Source organism: Tenebrio molitor, chromosome 1, assembly GCF_963966145.1.
Source record: "Tenebrio molitor chromosome 1, icTenMoli1.1, whole genome shotgun sequence".
Taxonomy (NCBI): domain Eukaryota; kingdom Metazoa; phylum Arthropoda; class Insecta; order Coleoptera; family Tenebrionidae; genus Tenebrio; species Tenebrio molitor.
This window is the reverse complement of record NC_091046.1, coordinates 13,554,951-13,573,551: the sequence shown is the minus strand read 5'-3', so window position 1 is coordinate 13,573,551 and position 18,601 is coordinate 13,554,951. Positions and strand designations below refer to the sequence as shown.

Below are 18,601 nucleotides of genomic sequence, written 5' to 3'. Positions count from 1 at the left end.
AGCTAATATCGTGTGTTCCACAAAAAACTCACTCGCAGCAAGCCATGACAAAAGTGAAGTATGTCTTAGTACCAGATGTGAAATGAACTACTAAAGTAAATTTATAGGTTATCTGTCATTCACAATATGACGAAAATTTGTAAGTAACAAATGAACTACTTCCAATGATCCTAAAATCGACATGACCAGTCTATCTATCTCTATAGTCATGGCTTACTGCGAGTGAGTTTTTATTGGAACACACGATAGCTTTATTTAATAATAATTTTGTAATTTTGTTTTAAAAAGTTACATCGAAAAATAATTCGGAATTAAAAGTAGACTGCGTAAGTTATAAGAATTAAAGTTTTGCTGCGTTGACAACTTCTTGGCAAAAAATATCTGCCTGAGAGAGCAATCACGCGATCAATCTCGAGATTGAAAATGACAGTGACTACGTCGAACTCTAGTTTTAACAAAAATGTGATGAAGTCCTCCCTAATAATTAATTATTTTCAGTGGAAAAAATCCGGCGAACCTTCCACACTGGTCGATTCTAATTAAGTTTAATTTAAAATCGAAAATGTTTACCTTGTTATCTTTTTGCCAGGAACACGATCCGCGTTTGTTGAACACTTTGCATACAAGGAGAGCATCCTGGCCGGGATTGACTTCGGTGTATGAGGGTTGCTGTTCAAACCTTTGTACGCCACCCGCTCCTGCAATAAACCCAAGACGGTTAAAATATGCGAAACAACAACAATGGAGTAACATACAGCAACTACACTCTCACTATGCTCCTGCAGTAAGCTTCTGCATACAAATGACAGGAGATTTAGCTTGACGCCACATTTCAGCGCTGGTTCCACCCTTATTAACACATATTTAATTTATTGCAGGCAACACCCCGGCTTTACGAATGGCCCGTGCGTCATTTCAGAAGTTAATTAGCTAGCACACAACAAAGCGAAAAACGAGAAGAAAGAGGTGAATTGGTAATTACAAAAACTATGAGACGGATTTGAATAACAGAATGCTATCAGTGGGATCGCGTGATGTCCGTTCATTCCTAAGGGTAGTCCGCAATTTATTTGCGCCACGTATATCCACGCAAATCAAGATTTTCACCTGAAAGATGCCGACAAATATTTGCGTGTTAATTTCGAACTGATGGAATTAGGAATTATGTGGCTGCCAGCGAAATTTGAGATATTTATTGAAAATAATGGTTCGAATTGAATACCTTTAAATAATTGAGTCGATGGAATGTGTTTGTAAATGTAAATTTGTGGTAAAATAATAATGATTTTCCGCACTACATATCCTACATACTCGTACAAGCGCTCCGGGGTGGATAATTTCAGCCTGGTAAAAAACAGATCTAATGTAATCATGCTACCAAATATAACATACATTTTTTACGTTAGTTGTAAAAAAATTATATTTCGTTGCTGTGTATTTTGCTATCTCATCAAAAATATGATATTCCATTATGGCCTTTAATATGAGGAAAACAATATGTCAATATAATTATTAGTGTTTTAGACAAAATGATTAATTTGACCTCTAATTTGATATTTATTTAAAATCACTTATTACAATAAAATTATGTATAGGTACCTACTTAAAATCGATTATCAATGTATCACAAATAATAATTTAATAAAACAACTTCTGCAACATGAATAGAATTACAGAGACGAAATATTACAATATCAAATTAATATTATTAAATTATGATAATGTTTCAATTTCAAATTGTTAATTGTGTTATAGGAATCGTAACGCCGAGCATTATGGTACTACATAGTCGTAAAAATTATCAGACGAAGCGTTAACCAATAACATGACGTGATGTACCACAATGATTGATTTACGATCCGAATTGCATACAAAATTTTATCTGCTAGCATAAATTAACGAAAAAATTAGAAATTAATTGTTTGAAGCTAAAAACTCAGGTCTGTTTTTGTGGCTCTCCCTTTAGTAACGAACAATGTACATATCTATTTATAGACAACAAAAGTTCGAAGCTTTATTTTCTGTTATTTACGAGTAGTTTTCAATTGTCTAGGTTTGCAATGTAGTTTTACCGGAAATGTGCGATTCGGGAGTAAATTTGCCTTCTGAAGATATATCGAAACATGTGATTTATTCACTTTTGCCGGAAAAATGACTGCATGAGTTTCATCATGGATTCATGATAATTCAGTTCGATAAATTACGTAATTTTCTTATTCTAATTGAAGCTCCTACTGTTGTCACTATGACACGCTAGCAGATAAATAATTTTCACAGTAGTTCATTACTGGCCTTGGTGTAGGAACATGAATTTCAGAAAATTACATTTGGTGTAATGATGTCGAAGTGCTTTGACGTCTTTACCTAAAAAAAATAATTTTCGTCATCAGTGCTTTATTTTCCAAAAAATAAGCACCACGAAGGCATTATTTAAATTTTCGAAAACAACGGAGAATCATCGGGGACTTGATCTGGTCAATATATGTTAATGTACTATCAGTCAGTTGTGTAAAAATAAATTTAAATGATATCTAGGCAAAAAATACTAAGTAAGTACATAATTTATCGTGAGAACTACAGAGTTATTCACGTAAGATGACGAGAGCCTGACCAAGTAACAATGCAACCCAAAATACAATTTATAAAGGCTATCTCGATCCCTGTTACATTATGTATCTTAATACAGATACCTTTTAACGTCAGCCTAATGAATGTCAGGTTCAGAGAGAAAAATGCCTCTGTCAACAAAGTATTTTTTAAAAAGAATAATAAGCAATTAAAATCACAAAAGTAATGGGTAAGTAGAATCATATCGGTTCTGCCATCGTTCGAAAAGATTTTCAATGACAGATATACCTTTCAAACTAATAGAATACCAACTTGGATTCCTGATTTAATTTTTAAATACCAAAACATAATGAATGCTTTGTAAAATGTATTTTGGGTTGCATTTTTACCTTGTCAGGGTCATCATCTTACATGAATAATGGGGTATATCGTCATATCAATTATTCTTGTGTTTTTGATTTTTCTCACCTGCATTCATATTATTTCCTGAGGCCACAAAACCTGTTACAGCGGTATTTAGGCATTAAAACACAAAAAACTTCACAGAACATTTTATACAAGCATAAAAGTAAAAAGAGCACGAGTCAAATTTCACGTATGTTACTCTCAATAAATGACAAATGACATTCATTGGCAACATTTTTCATTTGTCATGAACTGTTTTTAGCTCAAGCACAATAAACAACCTACGTTAATCAGTAAACAGAAAATTACAAATCTTACAATATGGCGTACAAACGGTGCACTACGGTGTAGAAGAGATTACCGTAAACGTCAGAAAAATGTTAAAAAAATTCTATTGGACTTATTTGTTGATTTGGCGGTCTTTGAAGGTGGTACTTAACAGGTCAATTATTTTGAAATATATGTATGAAATTGTCATGACATCTACCTCTAATCGTACATATTATCACAAAGTACAAGATCACTCACTACCAATATTTAATCCTGCATAATAGAGAATTTAGAAGCTTTGGAAATCGAAAAAATATTTTAAATCCACTACGGTAACATTGCAAGGTAACTGATGATGTACGAATATATCTTTGTTTACATTGTATTACCGTTAATAATAATAATAAAAATAATTGATTTTTTTGTCGGAAACATTTTTTTCATGTACATTTAAACATCCTCGATAAGGTATTAAGTAGTAGTAAGTATTATACGGCTATTTTGGGACACCTGTAAGTATAATTATTATTGTATTTAACATTTTGGGTTTGCATAGTCGCTCTTGACATGTAATAATACGATTTATTTACGATATTTCTTGTTTTTTTCTTCAGCTCATATGTAAGCAACAAACAAAAAAATATATTCTTAAAAATTTGTTTCACAGTCTAGGACTGATTTACAAATCCATGAGGGGCATGATGACCAACTCAATAGACAGGGACCAATGGCTAACGTGACTTCCGAATCACGAGATAGAATATAGCCTTTTTTTTTAATTTCGCCCTGGGTCAGAATCGAACAAGCGACCCTCGCGTCGCTGAGCCGAAACGGACTGCCTTAGGCTAGATTCTGCCTAAAAATTTGTTACACAGTCTAGGACTGGTTTACAAATCTATGAGGGGCATGATGATCAACTCAATAGACCGGGACGAATGGCTTAACGTGACTTCCGAATCACGAGATAGGATATTATTGTCATTGGATACAACTGCACTTAATTGTTTTTGTAGTTAGATGTAGAGTATTAGACTTAATTTGTTATCAAATTAGTGGAGAACGATCGAGAAAAATATTTATTGAAATGGTTTATACTTAAATAAACTAAAATCTGTTGTTTAATAAACTCGTATCCCACCTCCACCCGGCGGCACGGCAATTTTGCCGGAGTACATACACTATTACGGATAATACTATCAAGTAATAGTGCAGTGCTTATCAACATAATTACCGGCGTCTAGCCTCCGCATTTTGACTTTTTTGTGTTTTGTGTTCTGTGTCAATGTTAAGGAATTTCCTCACGATGTGACATGAGTATAATAATATACCTTTTTGAATTTCAACTACCAATGTGTTATCTAAATCCATAATTTTTAAATTTTTAAAAAGAGATTTCGGTACTAGGTATTCCCGTTGCTGAAATTACAAGTGGTAAAATCGAAATTTTTTCTAAACACCAAAGATTTCTCATAGCAACGGAGAGCTCTAAATATTTATTAATTTTTGTGTTATATGTCTGTATTATATTATGTGAATTTGGAACAGCTATATCTAAAAGATATGCTTGCTTTTGTTGTTTATTTAAAATTATAATGTCTGGTCTGTTATGCTTAATATGAATGTCAGTTAAAATTGTTCTATCAAAATATAACTTGTAACTGTCATTTTCCAAACAACTTTCAGGTGTATAACTATAATGTGGTTGTTTATTCTTTAATAAATTGAATTTAACAGCTAAATTCATGTGTATAATTTTAGCGAATATATCCTGACGTTTTTTATATTCGCTCTGAGCCAAAACGGTGCAAGAAGAAATGATGTGTTCAATTGTTTCCCCTTCAGTTCCGCAAATCCTACATTTATCAATTATCGATTGTAAACCGCATATGTGTTTTTTATAATTTCTTGTATTTATAACACGATCTTGTATTGCAAATATAAAACCCTCCGTCTCAGGGTGAATATTTGATTTCTTAAGCCATGCATGAGAGGCCTGAATATTAACTTCTGGTTGTTCCAGTTCTTTAAAGTATCTCCCATGTAAAGACTTCTGTTTTATATTTGCTATAGTGTCAGGTATATTTGGCTTAACAATATCTGAAATTATATTATCACTTAAATTTAAAGGTGTATAGCCTTTATCGGCTTAAACCAAAGCATTAAAAAAGGTGTTATCACGAGCTCTATTGAGGAAATAATTTTTTAGTGAAGCAATTTGATTATGTAGCAGTATTTCTAGATTTGAAAAACCCCTACCACCGTTTTCGCGTGGTAAATTAAATCTTTCAATAGCAGATTTAGGATGGTGTTTACTAAATTTGGTAAAAGGATTGACCATTTAGCTAAATAAAACATTAGTATCTGCACAAAATGCCACAGAATCAATAATAGCATGATCGTCAGAAAATTCATTAAAATAATATGTATATAGGTACGAGTAAAATAATAAATAAGCTGCCGTTGAGCGTTTATGCAGACAATAACCATTTGCCCAAAAACTCTTCGTTTTTTCACAATTTCATTTAACCAAGCGAAAGACGTTTATGTCAAAATTTAGGAAACTGCACAGCTAACTATGTTCTATGTTTTGCAAATCAAAACGCAATATTCACGTTAACTTTGCAAATGTATTTTGTATTTTCAATTCCATCGGGCTCATTATCACTCGTGAAATACCCTGTTTAGTCGTTCAAAAACTCTAACGTTATACTGCAGGACATATCGTTAAAAGGTTAACTAGCTAATAAACGTATGTTTAATTTTTGTAAACCCGCTCTCCATTTTTAAGACGGTGCCGGTGGAGGTATCAGGTAGTCTCTGTTGGTATCAAATAATAATTCTCTTATTGTTGAAGTTAAAGTCTACGATGATGTTAGACTTCTTAGACGACTATATTTATACAGTGGATGTTAAAAAGTCGATACGTTACGAGTGACGAATGTGACAAAAAACCCTAGCCCTGACAGTGGTCGGTTACAAAAAAATTAATTAACTTTTTCGGTGTCATCCTTTTAAGATAGAAGATTGAAATTCCTTTGAAGTCCATTTCGTCAACGAAATCTGAAAATGGTACAGTTTGCTAGAAATTACAACCCATTGGTTATTTTGTTACATTTGATTTAAAAAACGTTTTCATTTGTTACCTGAGATACTGAGGAATGAAAAATAGTGAACTTTAGTAGAAACTAACACTGTAATGCTATTATCCTGTAACTTTAGGAATCACTCTAAAATACTTCTTTGATTATTAATGTCTTGACGATTGGATCTTCTAACATACTGGTTTGTTATGATTGACATGATTAGCTTGTAAAGATTTAAATTCCTATATTTTGATATTCTACAAACTTGAGAAGGGTCAAACAAATTTCAGTAATAGGCTAGTGGTTGTCTTTAATTATCGTGTACGTGTATAATTACAGGAACTGCTTTTATTTCATGTACGAGTACTATAATATTGTTCGCACTCAAAATGAATGGGACTACTAACTTTCACATAAATTTCACATAATGACTCTTTGAAAAGGAAATATTCTGTTCGTGAACGTAACAATCATAGGTTGCACACATTAGTTTTTGATTGTTGAGGTTCAAGCAGCCTTCATTGGTGTTTCTGTGAAGGAACGACGATACCTGTAATGCAACAGTATTGTTTGTTTTGGGAAATCACACTTTACCGCATACGATCACAACGGAAGCAACGACTTCATCGACTTAAAAGACCAAGTAACTATTGTCTAATTGTCTCTAGTACTGTAATACCCACCATGTTGTTCTGAATCAAGTGTAATCAAAAATATATTTAAACTTATAACCTATTCACGTGCGAGTATATATTTAAGTTCCAGCACTTCTTGACTGACGTTGGTTAAACAATAAATATCCCAATTATCCTATATAATAACTGAAGAAGATACAGATGGCGCAACTGAAACGCCAGTTTAATATTGCTAAATTGATGCATTTGCTTTGAAAAAATTTAAAATTACTGTAATGCCGTGAAGAGAAAGAAATTTGCTTTGCCAATTGCCTTAATAGGTTAACTTTTTATTTTCGCCTAGATCAATATTCAACGTGTTGTCACATGTATTTTCCACATACATTGAGATGTTGGTGTGCGGCTGGAGTATAGTTAGTTGCTAAATGTTGTTTCCATAACATATCCACTGTTGCGTCAGATACATATTTCTTTGTTGTTTTAAGAATTTTATGCTCTAAATGATTGACAAACATCACTTTAAAAATCGCTTCTTTAAAAATCGCCAATAAGATAAACTGCATGTTGCTTTCTTACTTTAACACTTTAATTTTTTTTTTAACATATTTTATTCTCTAGATATTAAAAAATGCATTGGTTAACCTCTACGGTGAAAGTGTCTGTGTTACACCTGCCTGTTAATAAATTTATAGTTAAACTTGTTTCACCCATCAGAGTTCTGGTTAAATTTTACCTTTAACGCGGGCTATGTAATATGCATGTAATTTCTGTGCGTAACTTGATTAATCGTACGCGCACCCTACACATACTATACATATTTTAGATAGCTCGACATAATAGCCAAGAACCGTAGTTTTACCTATAAAAATAATTTCAACCTTGTAAAAAAACCAAGAGGTCACTTGTAACACGCTCAAAGGTCGATTACCGCCCAAACTAAATATAGGCACTTCAAGTATGTATGTATGTATGATAAATATCAAATATTATTACATATTTCTTTCATAAAGATCGATATACTGTTATTTCAAGGTTGCCTTGTAAAAAAAGGCTTGAGTTTTTGTTGGTTGGTAGTTTACGGTTGCAGAAATTCTGGTACCTTACCTCATAAATCAAAAGAATTATTATTTTGCATCCAATATTGAAAACATTACTAATATTTGTTTTTTAGAAAGACGTTGTGGTAAATAATAATATTTTTGTTTGGTTTTGGTTTCGCTGTAACTTTTTAATCTAATACTTATGGAGTTAATAAGACACATTGAGTGCCTCAAAAAAAAATATCCACTCGGATTATCTTCAAAACCACAGTCTTAGGTCTCTTTGAATTTGAATTTGTCACTATTGTGTGTCCACATAATAGTGACAAATTCAGCAACTTCGTCCTCCTGCAAATCAATATCGGAAACAGGGGTCAAGCCATATGTCGCTTGCTTTTAATGATACATTTTAAAGCAATTTAAATTCAATCATTCCTTTTACAAGAAATTAATGTAACCCTAGGACGGTGCAGTAAAATTGTCATTGTAGCCTATGCACAAAAAAACGTGTGTCCTAATTTATTTCTTTATTCGCCTATTGATACTCAGCATTCGAGTGGGGTTGCTTCCATAATTACCCTCGCATTATTCGTCATCTCCACTTTTCTTTTATTGAGTCTTCCGCTACCGGTTTTTCTTTCAAAATTTTCATTTTCTCCAAATAATTCAACAGTTTTCTTTACAATCTGGTAAACGTTGTCTATGACTAAGTAATGACTAAGCTACGAGTATATAATCCCATTCTAAGAAGTTTCCAAGTATGTTCTTTGGTCAATCACTCTAAAGATCGAGCAGACCACAACATATTGAATAAGTCTTCTTGAGAAAGACATATTTTATGACATTATTCTGATGAAACAGCACCATTCATGCAGGTATTTGTAGGCAGGTCGAGAAAAAAGTTCAAGTGACGTCAAAACAGGGCCAAGTTTCATCTCTCGAATATATTAGTTCTCACGATTCCAAATCAGCCTTATTCAATAAGAAAATCCTCCTTACATGTTAACTTGTAATTTACTTCAGGAACCTAAACATCGTACCTACCTAATTTTATCGCCAAGTAAAAATAAATGTTGTTAATAAAATAATATGATTTAAAATGTAATAAAATACAAAGGCGGAGTTCTCGATGTCTCAAACGAAATGCTAATAGCCTAGCTCGAACAAATTCTATTATGTATCTACTAAAGAATCTTTTGCATTTATTGTATAAGATACAAGCGACGATAAAGCATATTTTATCATTTCCATTGTCGTAATTTAGAGCTCAGTGCAATAGCATGAATTACGATTTTGTCAGATGAATATCTAACAACCATCAAGTCGGCCGTAAAATCGTAGTAGCAGCAACAGATCGCACATTGGCATAGATAATTTCAGTCCGAGAGGACAATTTTTCTTATCTGGTTAGCTCTGTTATTACAGCAAATTTCTAACGCCTTAAATCTCTTGTGCGTTCAGATTAAACTATATTTTCCAGGAGTCCCATTTCTATATCAGCGACGCGGCCGCTGGATGTATTCTCAACATTAGCATAGCATTTTATACAAAGTGCTCCGTGGTTTGAATATTAATATAAATTCACGGTACAGTCTACATATAAATCATCTGAAGATGTATGTGAGCCGAGAATTTCACTAATGCCACTGTTTACATTCACCATAATCTATTTTATATCACCGCGTCAACGCATGCGGGAGTCTCCGAACGTTTTAAAGTTCTTTACATAATTTAATCCATATTCGCAGCCACTGTCGGTTTTTACACAAAAATTTCTTGTTTAATGAGGGTTCACGGTAGATGCTGGACCCTCGTACTTTATGTAATATCAACATGGGTAATGAGCTCAACGAATCATAAAGAACGCAATGAATTTCGATAGTCGATTCGGGTTTACCGACAAACCGGTCAAATTCTGTAATGTAAATGAGCCTAAAGGTACGAGTTAGGGCTTAAGAGCACTTTCTAGTAAATCTGTGTATACGAGTTTTTTCCATAATACTAATGTTACGCTGATAATAATAATTCATGTCGAATAAAAAAAAATTTAAATCCTTTTTTCTACGACTGTGCTATATACCTATATACAGGGTGAATTTGCATCGCAATATCTAAACCATAGTATCTTCAATAAGTGAATAAACCGAAAACGTGGTTAAACATTTTGAATTCATAAAGTCCAATTTAACTTAATTCCATCCCGAACGAGACGTTTCTGAATGTTCTAATAAATCGAAACATGAATATCGGCAAAAACGATTTAAAAACAGAGAGTGACAAAAGTGCTATGAATAAAATAGCCGAAAGACACAGCCGCAAAAACGTATTAGACTAAGAGTGAAAACCAAGTGAAAGGAAAAGTCAAAGCAAAAATCATAACTAAACAGTACCTACCGTACTTACAATTAGAAACATTGTTCAAAAATACACGTCTGTGCCCTTCGATGTAGATTGTCCCAAACCCTTGAGGCATCGTCCCGGATTTGTGCTGCTGAATATGTGTGTTAAAAACTCCGTTCACAAAACTATTCGCAAAAAATCAGGTTGATCGACGCACTTTTGAATCGTCCACTCACAATACTCTTGCCGGCGAATGAAATGTTTTCCAAATTTTTAACCACTTTCTGAATTTTTTATATGTATTTATATTTTTTTCCATTTATCCACGTGAACTTCTACTTTCTACTTCTTTAAAGCTCAGAGGACCTAAGTTGTCTGCACGATGAATAATTCCAGTCCAAGAGCTCTTATAGAATCACATCGCATCCACATGATAGTTTCCAAGTTTACACTTTTTCAATTCGTGTAGATTATGCAAATAGAATATATTATAAAGCACAAATGCACTTCCTGGCAGCCAAAAAATTCGTCTTCCAGTTTATTTTACCTGGTTAACCTAGCTTGTTTATGTTTATCAGTCTGAATATAGTCAGTATAATATCACTGCTGAAGGGTTTATTTTCTAGATCTAGCTGTAATAGATGCATTTATACAAATAACCAAACAGTAGCTAATCTTTTCCTACTTAGGATTTGTTATCTTCAACAGTAATTAATGATTCTTATCCTTAAGACCTCTTTTGCGGAAATATACAGAGTGATCAACAAGAATCCAAATCAGAGCAAGCGTTGCAAATTATCGGTCACGTCGTAGCAAAATCATATGCACATAAGCGGTCAAAACATGGGCGTAGACAATTTATGGTCTCAAACGCTACTTAATAAAAATGATACTTTATGAATTTTAGACGTTGAAATTATAATTGTGCATTTTATTATTATTATAAGATAAGGGAAACAATTTATAAGATTAACAAGAGCAACATTTTACATTTGTAAGAGTAAGTAAATTATCATCTTTATTGCCAAACGCGACGCTACTGGTACGGAGATGCTTCGTTGAAATGTCACATTTCAAAATTCAAGGTTGTTGTTGTTGACAATTTAAGTGATTTAACCTAGAAAACAAATCTTCGATTTCGGCAAAGTTTACAGACGTTTATTGAAGTTGTAAGCAATAATTATCCCAGAATAAGTTGTAAAATGGGTTTTACCATTAAAGAGAAGGCATTTTTATTAGATTATTTTCGAAAGAGGGTGAAACAAGAAAAAGAAGACTGGCCTTACTTTGTACCCCCTTACACTGAAGAATTTTAAGCCAGATGTCCGAACCTGATGGTATTGGTTATCAACAAGTTTATCAATGTCTTAAAATTATAGTGCCTAATTTTAGCAAATCATAACCCATCATTAAGAAGAAGTCAGGTCAGTCCTTAGTTCAAATTTTAGAAATGGTGCAAAATGTTCAACAAATTATCAAGGAACATCCCTCAACTTCCATAAGGCGTTTAAGACAACAAGTTAAATTGTGTTATGGCACTTATCAGAAATTTTTTAAGAAGGATATTAATTTGTTTCCCTTTGTGTGTTGCAAGAAATAAAACCCACACATTACCCTAAACAAATTGACAGCTTCATAAGGGTTTTTGAAATTATGAGAGGCGAGTTTGATTCTGTCTGGACCACAATGGAGAACATTTTGAGCAGTTTTTGTGAAAACTAATTTTTTGACCTTGGAGTAATTTAAATGTTTTAAACACTGCTAGAAAAGATACGAGTAAGTTCTCAATTACCCAAAAATTAGAGAATAATAACTTTTACACTTTTCTTACAGAAAACAACAAAACAAAGAATTGTGAAAAATAATTATTTTTAAAATTTTGTAACTCAGGATTGTGCCTTATGAAGGAATTTTGTGTAACTGTGTGTTTTTTCCTTAATCAATAATAAATAATAATTAATTATAACTTGCTTTTAAATCTATTATTCATGAATTACAAAAAATTTATAAAGGCAATTAATGATAGATTTTTGGGAGGTAGGCAACCAACAAAACGAGTGTCCACAGCAAGTAAATAAAAGGGGCTGATCCATGATAGAAATACGTTTCGATAAAACAAAAGATGAGGTAGCACTCTTGATTTGGTTTCTTGTTGATCACTCTGTAGTTAGAACAGTAGTAGTAGATAATGCAACTCCATCTACATCTATTCGAAGGCTTACTACGTTTCATAAGACTAATAAAGAAATAAGTTAAGACATACGCTTTTTTTTCATAGCCTGCTTTCGCTATTTTGTTTATCGCAATCTATTATAACCAATATATGAAATATTCGGTGGGCAGATAGAATTTCTCGATTGTATCCGGTGTTTATTTAAATTGATCCTCAAAGTAGGCGTCGAAGAGTCGATTGTGAATGCACTACGGATTACAGATCACGAATCAGTTGTTGAAATCTAACCTCACTTATTGCGTTGTTTGTGTTTTTACTCTGAAGACTGACGAGTGGTGCGTTCACAATCGATTCTTCAACGCCAACTTTGAGGATAAATTTAAATCAACACCCGATATGTGATAATATACACATATGTTTGGACATGGCATGATAATTAACTTCAATTTTGTGTAAACATACGTTTAAATTGATTATTAAACAAAACAAACTGGAATATTAAAACTGTCAGTATAATTGATGATGCTTATCTGCAAATTTGAAGTTTATATAAATGTTAACGATATTACATTATAATAGTGCTGTTAACAAACACAGTTTTGCAAATTTTTCCTCTATGAAAATGTTCTAATCACCTGTATATCGTACCTTACGTGAAACACTCTGAAATCGTACTCATTTTTTGATAATATTGGAATATGGATGTGAAATTTGGGTAGGATTTTTTTGCGATTAAAAATTTGCTTGACAATTATTGTTCAGTGAGATTTGCAATTTTCGAAAGTAATTAATTCTAATTCATTTTGCAATCCTACGCAAAATAGTCAGGTTTTGGTAGGATCTTGTGGAGAGTTGCAGCTTTTCAGTGTAGAGAAAATTTTAGACGATAAATTTGGTTAAATAGTGCCTGCCCGAAGGATAAATTGGGATTTTTTTCTAATTTCATTTGAAAGATGCAATGGTACCGTGGCTTCAAATAAATTCGGAATTAGAGTAGGCTGTATTATATATATTTAACGGTTGGTTAATAGACGTTTAAACACGTGTACTGTGCTGTCCAAGGTCACTGCTGTCCCTTTAAAAATTGCATGTTACCAACTTCATAATAAAATCACAGCCTACTTTAATTTCGTATCGTAAAAAATAAATTTTCAACTTCAAGGAAACATTTTTCTAGGGTTGCCTCGGAAGGAATTTTCTTATATGTATAACTTATACAGTGAGTTTTTTTTAAGACTGGCCATAGGGTTTTACATGCTAATTTTTCAACCCCCTGTTAACTTTTATTTGTGAAAATTACAAAGCCTAGCGCTGTTTTTAGATTAAACAATAATATTATGTAGTCATTTACTTCATTTTGTGACACCTAAATGGTTGTAATAGACAATTTACAAACAAAATGTTATTTGTAAAAAATAATCTGAACATTACTTTTTTTGCTATCTTATTCCTTGCTTCCGGTTATTAAACTGAAATTGTTTCAATACATTTTTTATATCTCATAATTTTACCACAAAATTGTGTTGGATATTTTAATGAGGACAGAAGTTAACAGGGGGTTGGAAAATTAGCATGTAAAACCCTAGGCCAGTCTTAAAAAAAAAACTGTATAGGAATTTGTGACATTATTTCTGGTACACTCACCTGAGTGTTTATTATTATTTAGTGCTAAATTTATTTATATTTATTTTATTTGTTCCAACGATCATATAATTTATAAATAGTACTGCATTATTGAACATGTATTTTAAAATCTAAACACAGTTATCTTCACCTGTTTCACGCAATTTAGAAATACAAACTTCTAAGTTACTAAAAAACCCATGTACAAAACAAACATTAGGAATAATTCTTATAGATTAAAAAGATTAAAACCTTTCTCTGATCAAAAAACGTCTTGCCTTTCAATTGATAATTTTTTTTAAAGCAATTTTTTGGTGGAAATTTAAATTGTAAATCATTTTATTAAAGGTTTACACATGAGATACAACGCATGCATTAATACGGGATGTTCAAAACAGGACTATAAAATGTACAACAATAATTCAGTTTTAATTTTTGAAGAGCAATCGATGTCATAAATTATTTTGCATTGGATTAAAATAAATACAGTGAAATTAATTTACATACTAATACTAAACTAATGCAGTAATTAATATCATATGCACTACTATGGGCAGATTATTCGAAAATATGTACTGAAGGGTATTTAATTTCCATTTGACAAATGAAAATAATCACGTATAGTGATTGAGAAATTCCCGACAATTTTGTGTTGATGATCACAAGTGTCTGTTGTTGTAAAAATTCCCGACTGTGTAGCAGACACGAGTGAGTCACTAACAAAATTATCTGGAATTTCTCAATCACGGGGGCAATTCGATATGAGTCTTTACCGAATGAGGGCTGTAACTTAAATTTAGGCCAAATTAAAATTATAATCAAGATAACAATGTATATTGTTAATGATAATGTGTTTTTTTCAAATAAATGCTATAAAATCTCTGACTTAACTGACATGTTAAAAAATATCAAAAAATTATCGAAAATTTGTTGCCGTGAAAAATGATCCTATAATTCCAATTTGATTGGTCCAATTTTAAACAATAGAACACTTTCATTGGGCAAATTTTTATGAGGTAAATACTTTTTATTATCAGTGTGTGAAAAAATGTCTATTGTATTAAGAAGTACATAAAATGCGTTCATCATTTTTCATCAGTTACAAGAAATTTGCTATAAACGGAGGTTTAGGTGAGCTTCAAAACATCGTCAATACGTTTGTATGGCTATTTGACGGTATTTTCTCCTTATTAGTTTCATGTTGTAAAATGAGCCAGAAGGTCAATAACAAAGTCACTGTGAAATTCTCGAATGCATGTTAGTTATGCTTTGGTCATATTTTTTGTACATGTTATGAATACGTTGTGACTGGCGACGTAAAGGCAGATGTGGCAAACTGTGCAAAAAGAAACGAATATTCTCTCCTGTAAAAACTGTTCGAAGGTTTTTTATTGACAGTTCATATTATACATGTACAAACTTTGTACTCCCCTACTTTACGTACATTTAATTTATTAATAATCCATTTTGTGAGCAAGGATGTTCGCGTAAAGCTCGTTAAAGCTTTTGACGAAATATTTGAGTGTGTAAACATCATAAACCTAGGTAAGATAATGTTTGCAATCTTGAGCTATGTCAAGCATGTAAAACAATTTGTGTACACACAAGATGCAAGTAAAAACAAAAATAAATATATTCGGTATTTATTTAAGGGATTATGGATTTGAAATTAGAGAGGAAGACGAGAACTTGTGAAACGTATTTCCTCAGATTTGAGCGTTTAGTACATTTTTGGAAAAATAAAACTTGGTATTTTAATTGAATTGAATTGAATTGAATTGAATTGAATTGAAGAGATTTTGTCACCTTGAAATAACACTCATATAGTAAAAAAATTAACGTAAGTTTATAAATTTCCAATTTATATAATAATTTAATGATAAACACAATCTTTTTAAATGTTTATGTAATTATGTTATTAATATAAGCTCGAATATCTTTTCCATTGGTTTAATTTTGCTTGAAAAATATTGTATAAAGAGGGGCTTTTATATTATAATAATGTTAAAGCTTTTAACGTATTTTTTAAAGTAACTGAACATCAAATTTTATTTTTAAATTATCGGGTTCAGCCTCAGTTGTGTTTTAGAGTCTTAAGAAACAAGCAACGAAGGGATTAAACTTTTCGAACTTTAAATTTATATAGATACGCCTCGTAGATATAACCTTCCAACATTTTCAGTGAAACAAGACCAATTTTCATTGAACAATTTTTATTTTAACATATTATTAATAGTTTAGAATTTTAATAATTTTAATTTACATATACAGGGTGATTTACGAAAAATAATGAGCCCGACGGAATAGAAAATGCAACCCACAATACATTGCAACAAAAAGCCGGACATCGAAGCGGTAAATGTCCGGGTTTTTCTTCTGATGAATTGCGGGTTGCATTTTCTATTCCGTCGGGCTCATTATTCCTCGTAAATCACCTTGTATATATTTTATTTTTAACAATATATTAATAATCAATTATTCATTAAATAACATAATTACATAACATGCTTGTTTTATAATACAAAAATTTCCGATAATATTGCGGAATCTGGAAAAGTGCCCCGAATGCTTGCAGCGTTTCCACGTTGAATGGTAAGGGAAATCCTCTCGAAAAGGAATTATTATTATTCATTAACATATTGATAGAATATTAAATAAGTGCACGTTTTAAATCTAGTTCCTAGTTAATAGTTTATTATTGTACGAGTGTGGAATGTGGCACATTAGCCACGATCCCTACAGAACAACTGGCTAATAACCTTGAGTGACTAATATGCATTCCACACGAGTGCGATAAAACATTTTATTAACACCTATCTTAAATCTATTTAAATTAATTTCATTTTCTTGTGAATTTTTTAACACTGCGAAGTTGTTTGATATGCTATTAATAAAATTTAGGATTAGAAAAATTCATTTCCAACTTAAACATACAAACACAAATAAAACATATAATTTCATATAAATAATATTATTAATTCAAATAATTAATTTAGTTGAATATGTTATTAAGCGTTTTGCGTAACCTTTTTTTAATTAATAATTCTTTCTCCGTGACATTCCTTCTATTAGATATTAGATTTGAATATAGAAAACAATTAAATGTTTCTTAGTATCAGAAAGCAATGCGTGATATTGTAGTGTTTATAAAAATAGAGACACTTGCAAAGCTTTGTGGAGGATAGGTTTTAATTTTTAGAAAATCAAGCTTGTGATTGGTGTTGTTTGAAGAGAAATTGGTAAGGAATGGTCGGAATTTAGAAGAGGAAGGTTATTGCGGACTAGAATGACTGGTGAGATGTCAGGAAGAAGGAAGAGTGTGTCCCTTCCTCAGCCACAAGACGGCCCAGACGGCCAGTGATGCATTACTGTGGCTGCCGACGAGTAATTAAACTCGCCAACGGTCCGTTAGGATATGATTTTAAAAGCATACGTCTCCATTTTTATTTGGCTGTACCATATTAACTTAGAACTTTACCTAGTTGGATGGAAGCCGCATTTGAAACGTTAAATTAAATCCACGTGAAGAACATGCATAAGTGTCTAAATGTTTAAGTTGACGACTGATAGAAACACTTCTTTCTTATTTGGAGCATACAATGTTAATTATATTGTGGATAAAAAAATATAGAGAGTATATAAGAATTTATTACAGTACCTACATGAGGTTCAGCGACGAGATGGAGGTGTTGTAATACCCAATAACAATAACTTATTCCAGTGTGATATTAAAACAGACGTGTGAGAACATAGTAAATTCCATTCTAGTCAAACATAAAGAAAGAATATCGCAGCCATAAACGATTCCTACCAAATTGTTCTATAAATAATGAAATTCATGCGTATTTTTTGCTCTGTGAGGTTATGAGAAAATAGAGAGAATGATAGGCGCAACCGATTGGAAGAGAGCATCACAGAACAGATGTCAATGGAGTAAGATTGTTAAGAAGAGTTATAAAAACGTTATAACAGACAGGATTGTGGAAGTCCATGTAATAAATTTAATCACCAATAGAACTATTTAAAATAAACATTTTTTACATATTCATCTTTTTTTAATCGATTTTTTTTTACATTTTTCTAACCCCTAATTCGACACCCATGGGATAATCATCAATTGAAACGAAAGAGTGTGTGAAAATCTTTTTGCAAATACGTAGTTTTTTGCACTAGGCTAGAGATTTATCAATACCCCCTCGTATTACAGGGTTTTTAACGGGTCGGTAATATACTTTTCCCAAGTCATCTTGATGTCCCGGTAAACGCCTACAATTTTTATGGAATCAATATTACCATTCAACAAAACATGATAATACGAATTTTAAAGAAAAGAAGTCCTATCTCTAGCGATAATCGAGAAAAGACACAATATCAATCATTTTTGCTGTGTAGAAACCTGTCTGATTTCGTAGTAATATCTGAGGACGGGCTTCTGGGATTGGTGAAACTGAAACCTTTATAACT

At 32.0% G+C, this 18,601-nt stretch overlaps 1 protein-coding gene across 4 annotated transcripts in view; it reads right to left on the bottom strand.

Moving 5' to 3' along the window:
• LOC138122306 (irregular chiasm C-roughest protein) overlaps positions 1–18,601 on the bottom strand; it is a 329,893-nt gene that overhangs the window by 179,901 nt on the left and 131,391 nt on the right. For all 4 annotated transcript variants that reach the window (XM_069036512.1, XM_069036513.1, XM_069036514.1 and 1 more), the window contains exon 2: positions 571–698. In XM_069036512.1, the coding sequence (XP_068892613.1) occupies positions 571–698 (128 nt within the window). The remainder of the gene's footprint in view (positions 1–570; positions 699–18,601) is intronic.